This window comes from Myxocyprinus asiaticus, chromosome 48 (genome assembly GCF_019703515.2).
Source record: "Myxocyprinus asiaticus isolate MX2 ecotype Aquarium Trade chromosome 48, UBuf_Myxa_2, whole genome shotgun sequence".
NCBI lineage: Eukaryota > Metazoa > Chordata > Actinopteri > Cypriniformes > Catostomidae > Myxocyprinus > Myxocyprinus asiaticus.
The window spans coordinates 28,579,334-28,603,139 of NC_059391.1; the positions used below are offsets into that span (position 1 = coordinate 28,579,334).

A 23,806-nucleotide genomic window follows, 5' to 3' on the forward strand; every position below is an offset into this window, starting at 1 on the left:
ATAAACAGGACACGTTGTTGAAATGCCGAAAATGAGCTCCTACACTTTGTCTGCACTTCAGCACTAGGTCACTCATGGTCTCTAAACAGAAAAAAATGCAGTTTAATTTATGGCAAAGGCTATTGAACAGCTTTTTATTGGAAATTCCATCATTCATAAAATTATACAGACCCCACAGCTCTTGCATGTTCATTTGTAAACTTATTCGGCTGATTTTCCCCCAAAATCAACACTGAAAATGCTTATAGGGACTTAATGTCATCTACTGACTTCTTATTGACTTGATCATTTTTTATATGTTTGTGTCTTACATTTTGAGTTGTGTAATTTTCCTTGCAAATGAATCATCGCAGTTCCACTGGTGAACAATAAAAACTTGCAAATCAGGTTTTTCAGGATAATTCACCTTTAGCACACAAACTGATCTCTCTCTTTCCCAATCTACACATTTGTCGAGGTCAGTTTGTGTGTAAATGACCAATGTCTTTAAACATGTCAAGGCCTTTTTAATCAGAATAGATTGCTAACTGTGAGTGGGGTCAAGGGTTAGCTGTAAAGTTTCAGACTAGCAATATGATGAGCAGTATTTTATTCGCAAATTTAGTAATGCATTTTAAAAATATTTACAGGCACTTGAAAAAAGAATTTGTGTGAGGTATACCTAAAAAAAATGACAAATTACAAATTAGGTTGCACGAAAATTATTTTTATGGGTAAGATCAAGTAGAAATACTTGTAGATCCTTGAGGTAACAATTGCAGGTTATCACTTTTATCAGTGTGTAACCAATCAAATAAAGTTGTAAAGAGAACATCATGTTAATTTCTATATAAAATGTCAATATCACGGCAAAAATGACACGACAGGAGTAAATGCTAACTTGCTTCCACCAATTGTTCCATACACAACATAAATTAATTAATGAATGAATAATGAATATTTATAAATTAATAAATAATGATATATTTGATATCTTTAATTATTTAAAAAAAATTGCCATATATATTACCAATATAAATAGTAAAATATATTTATATTAAAAAAAAAATTAATCATATGTATATAATTAAAATATAATTTTTTAAAATAAATATTTATATTTCCAGACATATTTGTGGCCTTTTGTTTTGTTTTAATAATCCCAAATATTGTCCAAAATTTATTTTGAAAAATACACTTGAGCAAGTTACAAAATAGTTGCTTCATCGCAATGTTTTGACTGTTTTTCTCACACCTGTTGAACATTTTGTAATATATTTTGATATTGAAAATTGGACCAAAATATACTTTCAATTTGAAAATACATATTTCCTTCAACAGTGTTGTTTACAACATATACTGTACAGTATTTCCAATATATTCTGCACAGAAAGAAATATATTGGTAATGTTTCTGTTTTGTTTTCTGCTTGGTCTCTCTCAGGTCCTGGTTTGGCGTTCATTGCATACCCGCGGGCTGTGTCTATGATGCCCATCTCACCGCTGTGGGCCTGTTTCTTCTTCATAATGATTGTTCTGTTGGGATTAGACAGCCAGGCAAGAACCAGTATCAATATTACATCATATTTTAACCTTTGACAGTGTGATATTTTAACAGTTGTTACTGAAGTACACACAGTTTACGAACAGTTCTGAACTGCTTCTTTTTGTCCCGGTCCAGTTTGTGTGTGTGGAGAGTCTGGTCACGGCTATGGTGGACATGTACCCGTCTGTGTTCCGCAGAAAGAACCGCAGAGAACTACTCATCCTCGCTGTGGCCGTCGTGTCCTTCCTCGTGGGTCTGATTATGCTCACAGAGGTACAGCAGCTCTGTTTACACTCATGTGGATGTGTTTGAGGTCTGTTGTAGTACACATGCCTTAAAAAACACTACTGGAACAGTATTTACATGCTACTGCAAGGAACTTCATACCATGGTACATTTCTCAATGTCTGGCCAGATAGAACGGTCACATTCTATATGGATGTTTTAGAATACTATACTGTCAGTTTAATCTCATCCAAACATTTCAAAGACTTATTTAGCTTCATATCTCACTGACCGTCACTGGCTAATTCACCATTTCTGAACAGATTCATACTGTAAACCATTCCAACCATCTCTCTCTTTCTCAGGGTGGAATGTATGTCTTCCAGCTGTTTGATTACTACGCAGCGAGTGGAATGTGTTTGCTCTTTGTTGCAATTTTTGAGACAGTCTGCATTGCCTGGATATACGGTAGGAGTGCTTGTTATATCTTTGTATTTTCTGTACTGTCAGTTCTGGTTTGTGTTTCTCCATACACCTGTAAATGAGTGGTTTATTGGACATTTAAAGGAATATTCCGGGTTCAATGCAAGTTAAGCTCAATCGACAGCATTTGTGGCATAATTTTGATTACCACAAAAATCATTTAGACTTGTCCCTTGTTTATTTAAAAAAAAAAAAAAAAAAAAAAAAAAAAAACGCCAGAATCTGGGTTACAGTGAGGCACTTACAATGGAAGTCAATGGGGGCTAATCCGTAAATGTTAAAGTGATCGTTCACCCAAAAATGTAAATTCTCTCATCATTTACTCACCCTCATGCCATCCCAGATGTGTGTGACTTTCTTTCTTCTGCAGAACACAAATGAAGATTTTTAGGAGAATATCTCAGCTCTGTAGGTCCTCACAATGCAAGTGAAAATGTTTGGTTTTTGGGTGAACTGTCCCTTTAAAATATAACACAAGACGTAAACAATATGTGTGTTAACATGATTTTAGTGTCATAAAATCACTTACTAACCGCATCTGTGTAAAGTTAAATCCAATTTTACAACTTTGTTGTCATGACGACGTAACGCCGTAAACCCTAAAACAACAGTAAAAATTACGATTTACTTATGCATTTTACAGCCCAAATAATACACCAGTTTTAACACAAGAATGAATGTAAGTGCTTTTATAAAATTATAAGCTTCATATTTCTGCCTTTAAACCCTCAAAAAATTAAGTAAGTGTCTCACTGGAACACAGATTTGTGCTTTTTTTTAAAACAAATTGCCTATCAAACTTTATTTTTCAGGTGCTAATCGATTCTATGATAACATCGAGGATATGATCGGTTATCGCCCTGGGCCGTATATTAAATACTGCTGGATGTTCTTCACCCCGGCCACATGTTTTGTAAGTGTTTAATTACCTTCGAAGCTCCATCCGTCTCATGGTAGAAGCTAGCCAAATTAGGGAGAGCCAAAGGACGAATACTAAGAACAAGAGAAAATTTCTGAAGAAGCTGAGTTGTTACAGTTGTAAAGATATTAGTACTTGTATTGTATAAATAGCTCCTGTAACTGCACAAGAGCTTGTCGTTTCTAATGCAAACGGTGCTGCTTTCAAGTGTTTATTTCATTTTAAAGACAGATCAACACTATTTGATTACATTTTTAGTTCAATTATAAACTTCTCTAATCTGATTTTCACCGTTGTTTCTCTCTTGGAAGGGTACATTTGCATTCTCCCTGATCAAATACACTCCTCTGAAGTACAATAATGAGTATGTGTACCCATGGTGGGGTTACGCTCTTGGCTGGCTGCTCGCTCTCTCCTCGATGGTCTGTATCCCGCTGTGGGTCATTTCTAAGATGAGTACAGCCAAAGGTTCTCTCAGAGAGGTGAGTGGCGCTGTCTCAATCTGGCAACCTGGACGTAACAGAGAAACAAGTCACATTTTAATACTTTCTGACACGTTTGTGGAACAGTGTTTTATAAGGATGTGTTCAGAACTATCATAATGCTTACTGCATACTGTGCAGTACTGCAGAGTCCGACTGATAATGCTTTTTAATGCATTTATATTTATGCATTTAGCTGACACTTTTATCCAAATCCACTTAAAGTGCATTCATGGTATGCATTTTCTCAGATTGTGTGTTCCATGGGAATCGAACCCTTGGTCTTAACATTACCACAGCATGTGCAACCTGTCCTGCTCGACCCGCTCAGAGCGGGATTCGAACCGGCGTCAGCCGGCGTGGGAGGCGGGCGTGGTAACGAGGAGGCTAAAGGCTACAGCCTCTACAGTCAGTCGCTAGTGCGCCTCTTGAGTCCAGGGGAGTGAAGTTTACACACTGCACAGCTATCATGTACCAGCTGGCTCCCGTTACACAGCTAGAGGAACCCATTTATTGTTGTGTTACCAATAAAGGTCACTTACTTCCAAGAACTGATAATTAGAACTGATTTTAATTATAGTTTTATTTCTGTTGTACGACAGAAGTCTATAACATTATTAGACCACAGAAAACATAATATGGATTATTCATATATTATTATTAATATTGAAAATAAATAAATAAAATAAATTATTATACAGTACAGTATATAATTAACAACAACAACAACAATAATAATAATAATGATAACAATAATGCATATTATTATTACTAGAAACCATCATTTTGTATTTTAATCCAATATTAAAATACAAAAATATGTTGCTAAAAAAATACTATTAATAGTAATTAATTTTGTACTAATGTTGTTATTATATTTATTAAATTATTATTATTATTATTATTATTATACATGCCATTATGCCAGAAACCATTATTTTGCATTTCTTATCCAATTTTGTGTAAAAATCTCTAGTGATAATAATAGCAATATTAATAATGATAATAATAATAAATATATTGAATGTATCCTTATTTATTCATGCCATTATGTCATTATGCCAGAAACCATTATTTTGCATTTCTTATCCAATTTTGTTTAAAACTGTCTAATCAAATAATGAGTTAGGAAATGTTTAAAAAAGGTCAAATCGAGCACATTGCATTGTAGGTACAGTATTTTACACAATGTGCTCTGGTTGTATTCTGCACATTTCAGCAAATGTAATCCGAGTATTCTGTGCATACAGAAAATTAGCGCATTGTGCACAATATACATTCTGCATACTGCAAAAATTAAATGGGAAGTATGCTAGGATGCTATTCCAAACATACCCATTTCTCTCCCTCTGTTCTTTATTTTGTCCTCAGCGTTTCCATGAGCTCACCACACCCTCTCCTGACCTGGCCAAGACCAAACGCGAGCAGGAGAAACTTCAGGCCATTTTTGCAGCCGATGGCGACAGTCTTCGCCAGCGGAGTGCCCCGACCAAAGACGGGTACTTCCCCGTCAGTGAGAAGGAGTCACACTGTTAGCCCCACCCCGAACTGGAACTGTGATGGACCACTCTGTGTTTCCCAGAGGGTGGTCCTTCTAAACTTCCCATGATACCTCACAATACTGGCAGCCAAATAAACTATACAGAGACGCCAGGGTGATGTTTGACCTCCATTGGTCTATGAGAGGATTATAAGAGCTTCTTTTGATTTCATGTTTGCTCTTGTAAGACAAGAGAGTGTGAAGTGTTTGTTAGTGTGAATATTATGGATAATGGAATGTGAATGTGAACATGAAACAATGTTCAAAACCCATTTTACTTCCGTAATGTGACGTTTCTAAAGTAAATTCAAGGGGGAAAAAAATGTAGGCACAGCATGTTATGCATATTTGCATATTTCACTGAAAAAAAATAGAAAAAAATAAAGAAATGAGAATTTATATTTTGCTTAGAGAAAGTGGGATCAGGCAGTGATGTTGGGTGATGGGGCCTGGCTTGGTGTCGGCGTTCCAATTAATTCCAAAGGTAGGGTTTGGAACTGAGAACCGGTGCTTATTCGGATAAATAACAAAAATAAAAAAGATAAAAAACAACCGTTTGATTTTCAGGAATTTCGCTTCTGTTGATGGTTCTTGAACGTGCATTTTCCCACAATGCAGACGGAACACCATAGAATACTCTGACAGTGTTTAATCTCTACCATTTCTTTAGACCTTATTCACAGTATCGCTTTGATTTTTGACAGGAATGATAACAAGGCTGTGAGGGATAGATAATAGCATGCACTGTATAAAGCTCCTAGATCAAATCTAATTTTCCACAACTCATGTTTTCTAGAGTTTTTTTTGTCAACTGTTTTAGATGTTTGTACTGTAGCTAGATGTTAGAAATGGAAATGAGGGGCCTGGGTACCTCAGTGGTAAAATACGCTGCCTACCATCCCTGGAGTTCGCTAGTTCGAATCCCAGGGTGTGCTGAGTGACTCCAGCCAGGTCTCGTAAGCAACCAAATTGGCCCGGTTGCTAGGGAGGGTAGAGTCACATGGGGTAACCTCCTCGTGGTCGCTATAATGTGGTTTGTTCTCGGTGGGGCGCATGGTCAATTGAGCGTGGTTGCCACGGTGGATGGCGTGAAGCCTCCACACGCGCTATGTCTCCGTGGCAACACGCTCAACAAGCCACTTGATAAGATGCACGGGTTGACTGTCTCAGACGCGGAGGCAACTGGGATTCGTCCTCCACCACCCGGACTGAGGCGAATCACTATCCGACCACGAGGACTTAGAGCGCATTGGGAATTGGGCATTCCAAATTGGGAGAAAAAGGGGAAAAATCCCCCCCCCCCCAAAAAAAAAAGAAAAAAAAGAAATGGAAATGGGAACCCCTGGAGTCACGAGTTTGAATCCAGGGTGTGCTGAGTGACTCCAGCCAGGTCTCCTAAGCAACCAAATTGGCCGGTTGCTAGGGAGGGTAGAGTCACATGGAGTAACCTCCTTGTGGTCACTATAATGTGGTTCTCGCTCTCGGTGGGGCGTGTGGTGAGTTGTGCATGGATGCTGCAGAGAATAGCGTGAAGCCTCCACACGCGCTACGTCTCCACGGTAACGCGCTCAACAAGCCACATGATAAGATGCGCGGATTGACGGTCTCAGACGAGGAGGCAACTGAGATTCGTCCTCCACCACCTGGACTGAGGCGAGTCACTACGCCACCACGAGGACTTAGAGCACATTGGGAATTGGGCATTCCAAATTGGGCAGAAAATCAAAAAAAAAAAAAAGATGGGAAAGATCTAAAACACTTTAAAAACAGTACAACTCAACTGTAAGTCTTTCCATCACAGTCTCATTTTCATTCCCACCCAAACATTTAAGATGTCGCTACTGTGAACAAGGTCTATAGTGCGAAACACATAACGTGACCAGTGTAGTCTGATTCTTGAACGAATGACTCTTATAAGCTGGTTCTTTTGACTCTACAGCGCAACCAGTGTAGGGCAGTTCACAAACGATTGACTCTTTAGAACCGGTTCTTTTAAATCTACACCACGACCAGTGCAGTCCGATTCCCTAACGAATGACTCTTATGAACCGGTTCTTTTAAATCTACACCGCGACAAGTGCAGTCCGATTCCCTAACGAATGACTCTTATGAACCGGTTCTTTTAAATCTACACCACGACCAGTGCAGTCCGATTCCTTAACGAATGACTCTTATGAACCGGTTCTTTTAAATCTACACCACGACCAGTGCAGTCCGATTCCTTAACGAATGACTCTTATGAACCGGTTCTTTTAAATCTACACCACGACCAGTGCAGTCCGATTCCTTAACGAATGACCCTTATGAACCGGTTCTTTTAAATCTACACCACGACCAGTGCAGTCCGATTCCCTAACGAATGACTCTTATGAACCGGTTCTTTTAAATCTACACCACGACCAGTGCAGTCCGATTCCTTAACGAATGACTCTTATGAACCAGTTCTTTTAAATCTACACCGCGACCAGTGCAGTCCGATTCCCTAAGGAATGACTCTTATGAACCAGTTCTTTTAAATCTACACCGCGACCAGTGCAGTCCGATTCCCTAAGGAATGACTCTTATGAACCGGTTCTTTTAAATCTACACCACGACCAGTGCAGTCCGATTCCTTAACGAATGACTCTTATGAACCAGTTCTTTTAAATCTACACCGTGACCAGTGCAGTCTGATTCCTTAACGAATGACTCTTATGAACCAGTTCTTTTAAATCTACACCGCGACCAGTGCAGTCCGATTCCCTAAGGAATGACTCTTATGAACCGGTTCTTTTAAATCTACACCGCGACCAGTGCAGTCCGATTCCCTAAGGAATGACTCTTATGAACCGGTTCTTTTAAATCTACACCACGACCAGTGCAGTCCGATTCCCTAACGAATGACTCTTATGAACCGGTTCTTTTAAATCTACACCACGACCAGTGCAGTCCGATTCCTTAACGAATGACTCTTATGAACCAGTTCTTTTAAATCTACACCGTGACCAGTGCAGTCTGATTCCTTAACGAATGACTCTTATGAACCAGTTCTTTTAAATCTACACCGCGACCAGTGCAGTCCGATTCCCTAAGGAATGACTCTTATGAACCGGTTCTTTTAAATCTACACCGCGACCAGTGCAGTCCGATTCCCTAAGGAATGACTCTTATGAACCGGTTCTTTTAAATCTACACCATGACAAGTGCAGTCCGATTCCCTAACGAATGACTCTTATGAACTGGTTCTTTTAAATCTACACCGCAACAAGTGCAGTCCGATTCCCTAACGAATGACTCTTTTGAATCTACAATGTAAAACATAATGCGGGACCAGTGAATTCAGTTCCCGAATGAATGACTCTTATGTGCTGGTTCCTTTGAATCTACAGCACAACTAGTGTCGTCCGACTCCCAAACAAATTACTATTTTGAGTCTATTCTTTTGAATTTACAGCGCGAAAGATACCGCGCGGCCAGTATAGTCTGCTTCCAGAAAAAATGACTCTTATTAGCCGGTTCGTTTGAATCTACAGCATGATCCGTGTAGTGCTATTCCCGAATGAATGACTCTTATGAGTCGGTTCTTTTGATTGAATCTGACTTCCGTCATGTTCAGCTCAAAACAGATAAGGGCCTCCACAAACAGTTATTACCACAAAGTTGAAAGCACAATATTGTCTAGAATGTCACTGTACGTCATAGCATTAAGATTTCACCTTACAGAAATGACTAGATTAGCCAAACTTGTTTAATTAGAAGGGGGTGTCTGCATTGTTTTGGCAGGACATCCCATCAGACCCTTTGCCCAGCAGGTGTCAGAGTGGAACAGAATTGAAATAGTAGCTAGGTGTTAGAAATGGAAATGGGAATGTCTTTACGACTGTTTCGGTTAAAACAATCAATGCATCTGCTTTCTGAGGAAGCAAATGAATGTTTTTAGAATCCATATGGATATGCTTCATAAATACAGTAGAATCTGTAGGATTTTTTTTACTCACATCAACATGATTTAGTTAGAAATTATGAACGTTAGAACTTTCATCACATCGTAGTATGGGATAAGTATTAAAGGCAATGAATGGAAATCAGTTTGAATTGTATGTTTTGAGGTGAAAAAAAATTAACAGTGTTAGCTTAATGATCAATAATTCTTGTGCATTTGACAGTATTCTGGGATGTCAGCTAATATAAATCATACATTTCTGTATTCCATGATTCTGTATTTGTACTGTCATATTGAAACTTTATTAATGCAGTGTTAGTTTGTCATCTAGCATTCACTGTCAAACAGTATAGAGGTATACATGTTTTAACACCTGCGAAAATCAACTTGATTGCAAACTGAGGACCAATCAATTTTTCCTTTTCATTGTTTTCCTCACTTTTGGTACATATTTAATTACTTGTATGACGTGTTGAAGTGTACTGAGTATGTGAACCACCAGCAATCTATATGTAAATACCTTGTACAGAGCGGTTGAGTTTGGATTTTGTGAACTTGTAAATGTGTTACATTTCTTTAGCCAGATATATTGCTCATGTATAAACATTACATCAATTAAAGAAATAATAATAATAAAAGTATTATCTACACGATGGATTAATCCATTAAATCCAGATTTTGTTGTTGTTGTTGTTGTTGTTGTTGCCATGAACAGATCATCTCAGCAAATAGCTGTTGCAATAAATTGGTTGCAACACAAACTTTGCATAATTAAGTTATTTTGAAGATAATGTAAGTTTATTTGATCTCTTGTTTGATTTCTGCTCAATTAATAAATCTAAATGTTAAGCAATGCAATAAATAAATAAACAAATAAAGCAATTTAAAAAATGAAAGTATAAAAACCCCAAATTAATACATTATATTATATAATAAAATTGTATTATATGATATTATATTGTTATGTTATATTATATTATATTATATTATATTATATTATATTGTTATGTTATGTTATATTATATTATGTTAAATTATATTGTTATGTTATGTTATATTATATTATATTATGTTATGTTAGATTTTTATGTTATATTATATTATATTTTATTATATTATATTGTTATGTTATGTTACTTTATATTATATTATATTATATTGTTATGTTATGTTATATTATATTATATTATATTATATTGTTATGTTATGTTATGTTATGTTATGTTATATTATATTATATTATATTATAATATAGTATATTGTTGTTATGTTATATTATATTATATTATATTGTTATGTGATGTTATATTATATTATATTATATTATATTGTTATGTGATGTTATATTATATTATGTTAAATTATATTGTTATGTGATGTTATATTATATTATATTGTTATGTTATGTTATGTTATATTATATTATATGATATTGTTATGTGATGTTATATTATGTTATGTTATGTTATATTATATTATATTATATTATACTGTTATGTGATGTTATATTATATTATAATATATTATATTGTTATGTGATGTTATATTATATTATATTATATTATACTATATTGTTATGTGATGTTATATTATATTATATTGTTATGTTATATTATATTTTTATGTTGTTATATTATATTTTATTATATTATATTGTTATGTTACTTTATATTATATTATATTGTTATGTGATGTTATATTATATTATATTATTATGTTATGTTATGTTATGTTATATTATATTATATTATATTGTTATGTTATGTGATGTTATATTATATTATATTATATTGTTATGTGATGTTATATTATATTATAATATATTATATTGTTATGTGATGTTATATTATATTATATTATTATGTTATGTTATATTATATTATGTTAAATTATATTGTTATGTTATATTATATTATATTATGTTATGTTATATTTTTATGTTGTTATATTATATTTTATTATATTATATTGTTATGTTATGTTACTTTATATTATATTATATTGTTATGTGATGTTATATTATATTATATTATTATGTTATGTGATGTTATATTATATTATATTATATTGTTATGTGATGTTATATTATATTATATTGTTATGTGATGTTATATTATATTATATTATTATGTTATGTGATGTTATATTATATTATATTATATTGTTATGTGATGTTATATTATATTATATTGTTATGTGATGTTATATTAGATTATATTATTATGTTATGTTATATTATAATATATTATGTTAAATTATATTGTTATGTTATGTTATATTATATTATGTTATGTTATATTATATTATATTAGATTATATTATATTGTTATGTTATGTTACTTTATATTATATTATATTGTTATGTGATGTTGTTATATTATATTATATTATATTATATTATGTTATGTTATATTATATTATATTATATTATATTATATTATATTATATTGTTATGTTATGTGATGTTATATTATATTATATTATATTGTTATGTGATGTTATATTATATTATATTGTTATGTGATGTTATATTATATTATATTATTATGTTATGTTATATTATATTATGTTAAATTATATTGTTATGTTATGTTATATTATATTATGTTATGTTATATTATTATGTTATATTATATTATATTGTTATGTTATATTACTATTATATTATATTATATTATATTGTTATGTTATGTTATGTTATGTTATATTATATTTTTATGTTGTTATATTATATTTTATTATATTATATTGTTATGTTATGTTACTTTATATTATATTATATTGTTATGTGATGTTATATTATATTATATTATTATGTTATGTTATATTATATTATGTTATATTATATTATATTTTATTATATTATATTGTTATGTTATGTTACTATATATTATATTATATTATATTGTTATGTTATGTTATATTATATTATATTGTTATATTATATTATATTATATTATGTTATGTTATGTTATGTTATATTATATTATATTGTTATGTTATGTTATGATTTTATGTTATGTTATATTATATTATATTTTATTATATTATATTGTTATGTTATGTTATATTATATTATATTATATTATATTGTTATGTTATGTTATATTATATTATATTATTATGTTATGTTATGTTATGTTATGTTATATTATATTATATTATGTTATGTTATGATTTTATGTTATGTTATGTTATATTATATTATATTATATTATATTATATTATATTGTTATGTTATGTTATGTTATATTATATTATATTATATTATTATGTTATTATTATGTTATGTTATATTATATTATATTATGTTATGTTATAATTTTATGTTATGTTATATTATATTTTATTATATTATATTGTTATGTTATGTTATATTATATTATATTGTTATGTTATGTTATATTATATTATATTGTTATGTTATGTTATAATTATTATGTTATGTTATATTATATTATGTTATTTTTTATGTTATGTTATATTATATTATGTTATATTATATTATATTATTATGTTATGTTGTTATGTTATGTTATATTATATTATATTGTTATTTTATGTTATGTTATATTATATTATATTGTTATGTGATGTTATATTATATTATATTATTATGTTAAATTATATTGTTATGTTATGTTATATTATATTATGTTATGTTATATTATATTTTATTATATTATATTGTTATGTTATGTTACTTTATATTATATTAACATATCTGATAGAGCCGCGGAGGTTTAAATAAATAAAATAATCTCTGCTATAATATAATATAATTCATATCACTCCCAAATGCAAAGAGATACACTTTAAAATTATGAATGACATATGTTCATTAAACAAATTTCTGAGAGTGAGATTTATTGTTGTTAATTCATACAAAGAAAAATGTGTAATAATGATGTCGAAACAGTTTAACTGTTTTGACTGTAATTTTGAGGAGACCTTTTGGAAAGTTGAATTGCATACAGCTGGATAAAAAGTAAATAAATAAATAAATAAAAATATGTTATACCTATTAGTTCCTGAAATATTTTCAAATTTGGTGTAATAAATTGGGAGATATTTTTCTATTTAGTTTTAAATAATCTGATGCTTTTGTTACATTTTTATATACATATTCTTAAAAACACACCCCATCTGAATGTTTTTAAAATATAGCTGTCCCCGTATTTTGATGCATTAAAAATTATGAAAAGTTCCTAAGCTATATATTTACATTTTCTCTTAGATAAGAATGTTTTTGTATAACAGAACACTTATAACCTTTTTATTTTATTGTTTTTGTTTTTGTTTTCCTTCTGTGTTTTTATTTTATTTGTAAGCTTATGTAAAAGATTCATTGTGATTTCAGTCTGTAATGACAATTTTTTTATATGAGAAAGCTGCCTTTTTGTTGCACAATGACAAAATTTGATTCAATATAATATAATAGAGCCTAATATAATATAATATACATTAACATAATATAACATAACATAACAATATAATATAATATAATATAACAATATAATATAATATAATATAACATAACATAATATAACAATATAATATAACATAACATAACAATATAATATAATATAATATAACATAATATAACAATATAATATAATATAATATAACATAACATAATATAACAATATAATATAACATAACATAACAATATAATATAATATAATATAATATAATATAATATAATATAATATAATATAATATAATATAATATAACATAACAATATAATGTATTATAACAATATGTGTGTTATGTGTGTAATGCGTGTTACAACAGTGAGTCAACGTTTGCGGATACCATACAAATGAATAGGGAGAGCCGTAAACTGACACCTACCTGTCGCAAAATTGTCCGTGAATTCTCTTATAAAACATCAATTTTATTATAGTAAACTCCACACATAGTTCATTATTAAAGGATTTTTTAATGTAAAACGTGTTGAAGATTACCAGACAGGCGGTCAGTTCATTAAATGATGAGCTGTTTCCTCACAAAGGCATCTCCTCCATAGACATTCATTCAAAAAGAACGGCCTCTTGTCACCTCGCCAGTTTATGGGAGCGCAGCCAATTAAATCAATGAACCGTTGTTCAACGGCCACGTGGGGGTGCCACAGCTCCTCCCTGCTTAGTGTTTACGGAAGTGACGCGTGCGCGTGACGTGTCATTTTCCGCACAGGCATTATGGCATCCAGGACTGAAGGAAAAATTATGAAACTGCGGCGTTAAGCGTGCATATAGATCAGATATGTCATCAGGATCATATAGATAATATACATCAGCATGATTAAGATCATATTTATGGCACACAAGCGCGTTTTCGGCTGAACAGAGGCACATTTATTGATGTGTGTGACACTGAGGGTTTATTTATATGTCTCGCGCTGGAGCCGACGCATCGGTCAGTTTAGTTTCATTTCTTAGTCGTTAATTAGAGTGTAATTAGTGTTGAATGAGTGTAAAGATGTCGACGAGCAGTCCTGAAGCGGTGAAGAAACTCCTGGAGAACATGCAGACGGATCTGCGCTCGCTGTCTATGGAGTGCAAGAAGAAATTCCCTCCAGTCAAAGAGGTACTGACATCTATATATGTGTATATGTACACATCTCTGTGTCCGTGTGTGTATTAATATATAATATTAGTGTGTAGGAGTGTATATGTATGCATACATTTGTGCGTTGTACCTGTACAATGACAATCAAGAGCTTGAATGGACTGCATATGCATATGTACAGTTTGCATGCATGTGCATGTTTGTGTGTACATAGAGCCTAAACTCTAATATAGATCTAAGTGCCACGCATTGCACATATCAATATATAGGTAGGCATGTATGTACATACAGTTGAAGTCAGAAGTTTACATACACTTAGTTTGAAGTCATTGAAACTCATTTTGTAACCACTCCACAGATTTAATATTAGCAAACTATAGTCGTTTAGGACATCTACTTAGTAATTTTTCCAACAATTGTTTACAGACAGATTGTTTCACTTTTAATTGACTACATCACAGCTCCAGTGTGTCAGAAGTTTACATACACTAAGTTAACTGTGACTTAAAGCAGCTTGGAAAATTCCTGAAAATGATGTCAAGTCTAATTTAGCTTCTGATAGGAGGTGTACTGAATTGGAGGTGTACCTGTGGATGTATTTTAAGGCCTACCTTCAAACTCGGTGCCTCTTTGATTGACATCATGCGAAAATCAAAAGAAATCAGCCAAGACCTCAGAAATCAAATTGTGGACCTCCACAAGTCTGGTTCATCCTCGGGAGCAATTTCCAAACACCTGAAGGTACCACGTTCATCTGTACTAACAATAATACACAAGTATAAACACCATGGGACCCCCAGCCATCATACCGCTCAGGAAGGAGACGCATTCTGTCTTGTAGAGATGAACGTAGTTTGGTGCGAAAAGTGCAAATCAATCCCAGACCAACAGCAAAGGACCTTGTGAAGATGCTGGAGGAAACAGGTAAACAAGTATCTATATCCACAGTAAAACGAGTCCTATATCGACATAACCTGAAAGGCTGCTCAGCAAGGAAGAAGCCACTGCTCCAAAACCGCCATAGAAAAAGCCAGACTACAGTTTGCAAGTGCACATGGGGACAAAGAACTTACTTTTTGGAGAAATGTCCTCTTGTCTGATGAAACAAAAATTGAACTGTTTGGCCATAATGACCATCGTTATGTTTGGAGGAAAAAGGGTGAGGCTTGTAAGCCGAAGAACACCATCCCAACTGTGAAGCATGTGGGTGGCAGCATCATGTTGTGGGGGTGCTTTGCTGCAGGAGGGACTGGTGCACTTCACAAAATAGATGGCATCATGAGGAAGGAAAATTATGTGGATATATTGACACAACATCTCAAGATATCAACCATGAAGTTAAAGCTCGGTCGCAAATGGGTCTTCCAAATGCACAATGATCCCAAGCATACCTCTGAAGATGTGGCAAAATGTCTTAAGGACAACAAAGTCAAGATATTGGAGTGGCCATCACAAAGCCCTGACCTCAATCCGATAGAAAATTTGTGGGCAGAACTGAAACAGCATGTGCGAGCAAGGAGGTCTACAAACCTGACTCAGTTACACCAGTTCTGTCTGGAGGAATGGGAAAAATTCCAGCAACTTATTGTGAGAAGATTGTGGAAGGATACACAAAATGTTTGACCCAAGTTAAAGAATTTAAAGGCAATGCTACCAAATACTAACAAAGTGTATGTAAACTTCTGACCCACTGGTAATGTGATGAAAGAAATAAAAGCTGAAATAAATCATTCTCTCTACTATTATTCTGACATTTCACATTCTTAAAATAAAGTAGTGATCCTAACTGACCTGAGACAGGGAATATTTTCTATGATTAAATGCCAGGAATTATGAAAAACTGAGTTTAAGTGTATTTGGCTAAGGTTTATGTAAACTTCTGACTTCAACTGTATGTAATTTACATGCTTAATTTGATGATATGACATGCATACCTTTACATGGCTAAACCTGACAGTAAGTAAAATAGATAGAGGCTAGTTGTCAAACGTATTTATTTTTGTTTTTGAAAGTCAATTTCTGCGTAGGTACAAACCTTAAAATCTTGGCTACAAAAAGCTTTGGAACATTTCACATTATTGGCACGGAAAAAACATACCTTGAGTACGAAAAGTTTACAGGGTCATTAGAGCCCCTAGATATGTAATAGTGTTGCTTTCTTTTAGCTTCCATAAATCATATTTTTATGATTGTTTCATATCTTTATAAGTTAACTATCATAGGATATACAGTATATTTATTTGTTTAATGCAAGATGACTATGATATTTATACAAATGACTTCTATATCACATTGATTTTTCTGAGTGACAGTGTTGAATTATCAGTATCCAATATTAGAGGTCGATAGATTTTAAATAATAAAAAAAAAAAATCTTAGTCTTTCCTTACTATGAAGGGCACAGACATTGAGGCTACGAGAGTTCAAAATTAGTAAAATCCCAAAAGCAGTTTATTGTGCAACCAAAATCCCAATAATAACCAGTAAAATTATGTTTTGGTGCATGACGCGGGACTTTTAACCATAAACAAGCCCTAAATACACAGAGGACTCTTATTTTGAAATGACAGAGACTTGGCTTCGTTACAGTGCGCTATATGTAAATATTTACCAAATTAAGCTTTTTATAGCCTATATACTCATCAGATGAAGAGTTTTGTATGTGCGTATGTCACCAGATGATGTTTATTGATAAGGGATAAAAAAAAAAAAATAGGGGAAAAAAATATTGGCATCTATCGGAATAGATTTTTGGCGATAACCGATTGTGCCAAAAAGCAACTATCGGCACCGATTAATCGGTAAAATCTATATATCGTCTACCTCAAGTACACATACAGTACTGTACGTATTATACATGCTATTTCTTACTCAAGGTGGTGCTGATGTTTCAGTGATTGATTTGATTTACATTTGACATTGATATTTGATAAGGAAGCAACATGGAAGTAAACTATAGCAAGTTTAACACATGAACAGGATGATTTGACTATTATCATTTGTGTGTACTAGATTATGTGTTATTTATTTGTACCTAAATATGTGTTTGACAGCCAGTTGTGTCTCATGAAACTTCAGTGTGGAAGTAATAAATCCTGTTCTAGATTTGTTGCATCATCTCTTTGATATATGAAAAATAAAACATCAAAATATGTCCGGATATATGCCGTTCTATTTGACACTATCTGGGCATTTTGTAGATCCATTTGTGATGGATATATGTGCCAGGTCGCTAAAGACCCCAGTATGTAATGTATGTTTGGGGAAACACCCATGCATTTAGGGCTAATAATTCATTTATTTATTGACTTCAAACTTATCATGGTAGTCATAACTCTATCTCGGGAAACAGGAAAATATCAGACATTAATTTGTGTCTCTGTTTAACAGTGTCTTGAAGTAGTTCACGTTAAATGGGAATTTCCATCAAGCGAAAGTGTATTCATGATCCACAGTTAATCTGATGACGTTCAGCTCCATTATAAACCGAAGCTCGGTGTGCAACTACTTCACTAAGTGTCTGTAGAATTACGCCTCGGGCAGCACTTTACACCACAGATGCCTGCTGCTCCAAAAATTCCACTTTTTGTTGTATCTGGAAATCTTTTCAGCAGATGTTATGTTGCCTGTTTCAAATATTTCTATCCTTGTAATTGGAGAACAAGCTACTATCATGGATTTAAAGGGCATTGTACTTCTGAACATAGTCAAAGATGTCCAAAGATGGTTCATAACATCAATGTGTGTTTTGGTTTTGAGGTTGCTGACGGAGTCTCTCTGGTTATATGAGTCAAATTTTTGAACGTTGCATTTTTAAGCACTCTGAGGGCATAACGGGACATAGTTTTGTGGTTTCTGTGTACTGAATTCTCCTTGAAAATGTATGGCTATAAACAGGGCCCTCACGATTAGCAGCATTACATTAGTTCATCTACCCAGAAAAAGCAACAGTTTTTTTTTCTAACAGACACCTAATTTTTGTGGATTTCATTGTCTTGGAGGGAAACTCAGGATTCAGGAGTTTTGGTGGCCTTAAATACAGTTTATGAAGCAGGATGGAGTTTATAGGTGTCAGTTTCAGCCTGGTCTCATGAACATTACGTGACTATGGCAATATATTTGCCAAATGAATTTACGTGCGACATTACACGTTTGGCTGCAGTTTCCAAGTAAAATGTCCAGTGGGTGGCGGCAAAAGCAAGTGAAATGTTGTCGTAATCAGACAAGGTCTTTAAGGTGAATGTTAGATGGAGTAAAATGTACCTCCCTAACCTAAAACGTTAACCTAAACCTAACCAGTAGTGTCCTAAAATCAAATGTGAAAAGCAAATTTTCTGTAGCAACCACGTAATTTTGTGTTGCTTCTTTGACACTTTCGTCTCACATGCCAGCTGGCTTGTTTGGCTAGGCTCAAACCGAGGCCGAAGTCCAGCACTATCTGGTGAGCTACCGTGGAGGCTAATCACTAGGGATTAGGGCTGAAACAATTAGTCGACATTATCGACAACATCGATAATAAAAAAAATTGTCGACAAAAATGTTCATTGTCAAATAGTCGTTTGATCTCATTTAACGTAACATGAGATCAGATAGACTAATGATCACGTGTGAGAGCAGCACTGCAGTTCACGACTGACTGAGGAGAGGAAGAATTACACAGATCACAGTCCAGATGCACTCTAAACTTTCCAAACAGCTTCAGCTGATGTAGATCACGAAGTATGAGGTAATTATAATGCAAAAATACTGTATTAAGTAAATACAGAAGCACACTCATTGTGGAATAAGTGGAGATGGAGCTGACGCTCCACTGAAGTAAAACTTGCGTGTCCAGCGTCTTGAAAGGAAACACCCCGGCGTTACATCTTTAATGCATCCTTTATTAAAGTTAAAATAATACGGAAGCAGATCATGTAAATAACTACAAACTCTGAAACTGGCATTTCTCTGTGTGGTCAGCGCCTCTTCTATGAGTTGCGCGAATGTCCCGATCTAAGGGGGAGAGATTGAAACTGCACCTGGCTGATGCACACTCTGTCACAGGGATGGTCATCCCTCAAGCTCGCACGCTTAATGCAGCTAGATTATAACGTGATGACTCATGACTTATTGTATCATAATATATGTGTCACTGTGCATTTCTTATTGTGATAAAACTTGGCAATACGCGGCTTTGTTAACAAGAGAGAGTTTGGGACCTGGGTATCTCAGCGAGTATTGACGCTGACTATCACCCCTGGAGTCGCGAGTTTGAATCCAGGGTGTGCTGAGTGACTCCAGCCAGGTCTCCTAAGCAACCAAAATGGCCCAGTTGCTAGGGAGGGTAGATTTACATGGGGTAACCTCCTCGTGGTCACGATTAGTGGTTCTCGCTCTCAATGGGGCGTGTGGTAAGTTGTGGGTGGATCACGGAGAGTAGCATGAGCCTCCGCATGCTGTGAGTCTCCGCGGTGTCATGCACAACGAGTCACGTGATAAGATGTGCGGATTGACGGTCTCAGAAGCTGAGGCAACTGAGACTTGTCCTCCACCACCCAGATTGAGGTGAGTATCTGCGCCACCACGAAGACCTACTAAGTAGTGGGAATTGGGCATTCCAAATTGGGGAGAAAAAGGGGATAAAAAAAAAAATTAAAATTAGAGAGAGCTTTTTGTGAGTTAAAGATGGATTGAAGTGAACAGAAAGGTGAGATAGGGTAGTCTTCGCCCCATTATACACGGCAACAAAATACATTTTTGATTTGTTTTTGTTTTGGCTTGTTTTCCAATATAAATGTCTAAAACTCCTTTAAAACAACGTACATTTACTTTAGCAGCTATACTGCAGAAGACAAAATCGTTATCTGAGAATGTTGAATATAATATTAAAAATACAAATATTTTAAAATATCTAAAAATCCTTTAAAAATGATGCATTCACCTGAGAAGCAGCATATAAGATATTTAGACTTGCTTTTAGAGAATATATCTTGAATAGAAGTATATTTTGTCTTTACTGCACTCGCAGAAATATAACCAAGTGAAAAAATACACTTATATACAAAATACACTTATATTTAAGATACATTCTCTTAAAGCAAGTCTAAATATCTTATATGTTGCTTCTCAAGTAAATTTATATTTTTTAAGGATTTTTGGATGGAAAACAAGACAAAAACACTTGATAACAATAGGATTTTGCAGTGAATTTCTTTACTGAATTAAACTTAATAAAAAGTATTTTTCCCTTTAATTCAGTGAATGTCATTTATAGAGGTATTTTTAAAAGATGATTTTGTCCTCTTTATTGTTAGTAAGCACGTTTAATACAACCTTTTAAGTTGGGGCACAAGCTGAATAATCGATTAAGAGCTAACGATTAATCGTTGCAATAATCGCAGAATAATTGTTAGATTAATCGATTATGAATATAATCAGTACTTGCAGCCCTACTAGGAATAAATGTGTAAATGTAGGTGGGTCTGTAATAGGGCTGGTTAATAAATAGTTTAGCTATAAAAAGGCTTATCAAACTGTTTAATGCCGTAAACTACATGTCACGCCCCCGCAATATTTATAATCTAACAGCCAGGGTATTCATGCGCAGTGGCAGGTAATTTTTGCACATATATCCGCCACTGTCAACAAGAAATGCCGCTAGACACACACCTGATTATTTTTTGAAGAACAGATGAAAGAAATGCCGGCGATGCACGTGTCTTATTTGTGTTTGTGTTCAGAAGTTAATTTGCACTTTGGCGCCCACTCGTGCAGTGAGGGATCGTGTCTTGCGGAACACATGCAAATTGTGAATTCTCACCTTTTTTTTCTGTCAGTCATCTGGGAGCTGTTTGTAACAATAGTGTTGTCTATGAGATCGCTGCATAGGATCTTAGACTATCTCAGGATGCATATGCAAATAACATGCAACGACATTGGTAATACAGGTGAATTGTCTTGTGCGTCATCATAATTCAGGACAGCCCCAGAAATATTGCTTGAACATGCTTAAGGCCTGTGCGATTGTTCGTTTCCGAAAGAGCTTTTGAGTGGCAACAATGCATTCTTATGGCGCTATTCACATCGGGTCCGACAAATCGTCCGCCAACAATCCAAAGTTTTTTTTTTTACAGAGAGTGGTCCGATTATGACATCTCACTCCCATAAAAAACTGATTATATACTCTTCAAAATACATCAACACCATGGAAAGAACATAATGAAACAGTTATGCCAGATTAGGTAAATAAATGCTTTAACAGCGTTCAATATATTAATCTCTAGTATTGACAGCTGAAGGGTGGGCAGGAGACTGGTATAAATGTTTGTAGTACAGCAACAGTGCCGCCTACTGTACGAGGGTAAAATAATATTTTTTTCATTTTTTACGGAGTCGGTGTGAGTAAACCTTCCGTCGGAAGTTTGTCTCTCAAAATCGTCACAGATTTGGCGTGAACAGGCCTAGTAAGGCTTAGTATGGTAGCTATTTATACCACGGTATATATGAAAATACCATTGATATTCTTACTGAAAAAAATAAATAAACGAAGGAATGCTTCACCCAAAAATTTTGTCTACTCACTGTTTTATTATCATCTCAAACATCTCTGTACTGCCAGAAGGGTTTGCTTTATTTCATGCTTTTAGTTAAAAGTTAAGCTGGCAATTGTGTTTTTGAAGATTAGCTGAAATCACTGCGAGATTAATGAACCTGCAGCACTGTAATTTAGGAATCAAGAGGTTTCTGTTGCTAAGCAACGATGCAGGTCAAGAGGTCAAGCAAGCCCCCTGTTGCTCAGATAAAACATTTGAAGAAATGACAGTACATAAACAACGAAAGGTCATGGCAAAAACAAGCTGTTAACCCCTATGGGTTGGTCTTTTTGAATACTTAATACCATGTATCATGAATCAGTTTTAAATTAAATAAGTCATCCTGCCCAGGGGGGCCTGGGTAGCTCAGTGGTAAAAGACGCTGGCTACCACCCCTGGAGTTCGCTAGTTCGAATCCCAGGGCGTGCTGAGTGACTCCAGCCAGGTCTCCTAAGCAACCAAAATTGGCCCGGTTGCTAGGGAGGGTAGAGTCACATGGGGTAACTTCCTTCTGGTCGCTATAATGTGGTTCGTTCTCGGTGGGGCACGTGGTGAGTTGAGCGCGGATTTAGTGGTGGATGGCGTGAAGCCTCCACACACGCTGTCTCCGTGGCAACGCGCTCAACAAGCCACGTGATAAGACGCGTGGGTTGATGGTCTCAGACGTGGAGGCAACTGGGATTTGTTCTCCGCCACCCGGATTGAGGTGAGTCACTACGCCACCACGAGGGCTTAGAGCGCATTGGGAATTGGGCATTCCAAATTGGGTAAAAAAAAAAAAGTCATCCTGCCCAATTTAATCATTCAATTTAAGCAACATTTTTGCCGAACGACATTATGTGGTTCATGGCCCGTATCGTGGCAGTTCCGAGGTGAAATGTCCACTGTGTGGCGCTAAAAGCGAGTTAATTGTTCTCTCAAACAGATGAGTCAGGTTGTGTGCGTTCATATGCAGTTTCGTCAGATATCATCTTGTGAGTTATTGAATACATCTTTAGAGCGCGCACTAGTGTGTCTCACGCCACTTTTCACCCGTTATGTTGTGACGAGCTCGCTGCACGCAACAACAAACCCAGCACGAGAGAGTCGTGAACAAATGACTCTTTTTCATAAATCACCCGAAAACAACTGAAGGTTTGAACTCAGGAGCTCAGGTTAGCAGTTTGAATCAGATTCACTTTCACACTAATCCATCAGTGAGTTCACAACTGGGACTGCAGACTTTTCAAAATAAGAGTCCCATGTGTATTTCGTGTTTCTTTATAATTAAAAGTCCCGTATATGTTCCACTTTTGTTCTTCTGGTAGTTATTGATTGAGATTGGAGTAGATTCTGATTCTGAAGGGCAGTACTAAATAAATAAATAAATCTTTTATTTCTTATATTTGTATAAATTATGAAAGGGGTGTGAACATTTATGAGACAAAAGGGGAATGCAAACTTATATTCTCATCTATGTATACTGTTTATTAAACCTCCGATTAATGAGTTATCAGCTGTCTGCTTTTTCTTCACCTTTCTATCTTGTTTCTGAACAACAATGTAAAATGAGCAATTCAGTGATTTGC

General features: G+C 34.3%; 2 protein-coding genes across 3 annotated transcripts in view; both read left to right on the forward strand.

Moving 5' to 3' along the window:
* Positions 1–9,769, forward strand: part of LOC127437112 (sodium- and chloride-dependent GABA transporter 2-like) — a 30,213-nt gene extending 20,444 nt beyond the window's left edge. For both annotated transcript variants that reach the window (XM_051691801.1, XM_051691800.1), the window contains exons 10-15: positions 1,423–1,535; positions 1,660–1,797; positions 2,115–2,217; positions 3,045–3,145; positions 3,463–3,633; positions 5,005–9,769. In XM_051691801.1, the coding sequence (XP_051547761.1) occupies positions 1,423–1,535; positions 1,660–1,797; positions 2,115–2,217; positions 3,045–3,145; positions 3,463–3,633; positions 5,005–5,169 (791 nt within the window). In that variant the 3' untranslated portion in view covers positions 5,170–9,769. The remainder of the gene's footprint in view (positions 1–1,422; positions 1,536–1,659; positions 1,798–2,114; positions 2,218–3,044; positions 3,146–3,462; positions 3,634–5,004) is intronic.
* Positions 9,770–14,264: 4,495 nt separating this feature from the next.
* Positions 14,265–23,806, forward strand: part of LOC127437098 (protein MON2 homolog) — a 60,496-nt gene continuing 50,954 nt past the window's right edge. Inside the window, exon 1 of the mRNA XM_051691763.1 lies at positions 14,265–14,685. Within this exon, the coding sequence (XP_051547723.1) occupies positions 14,566–14,685 (120 nt within the window). The 5' untranslated portion in view covers positions 14,265–14,565. The remainder of the gene's footprint in view (positions 14,686–23,806) is intronic.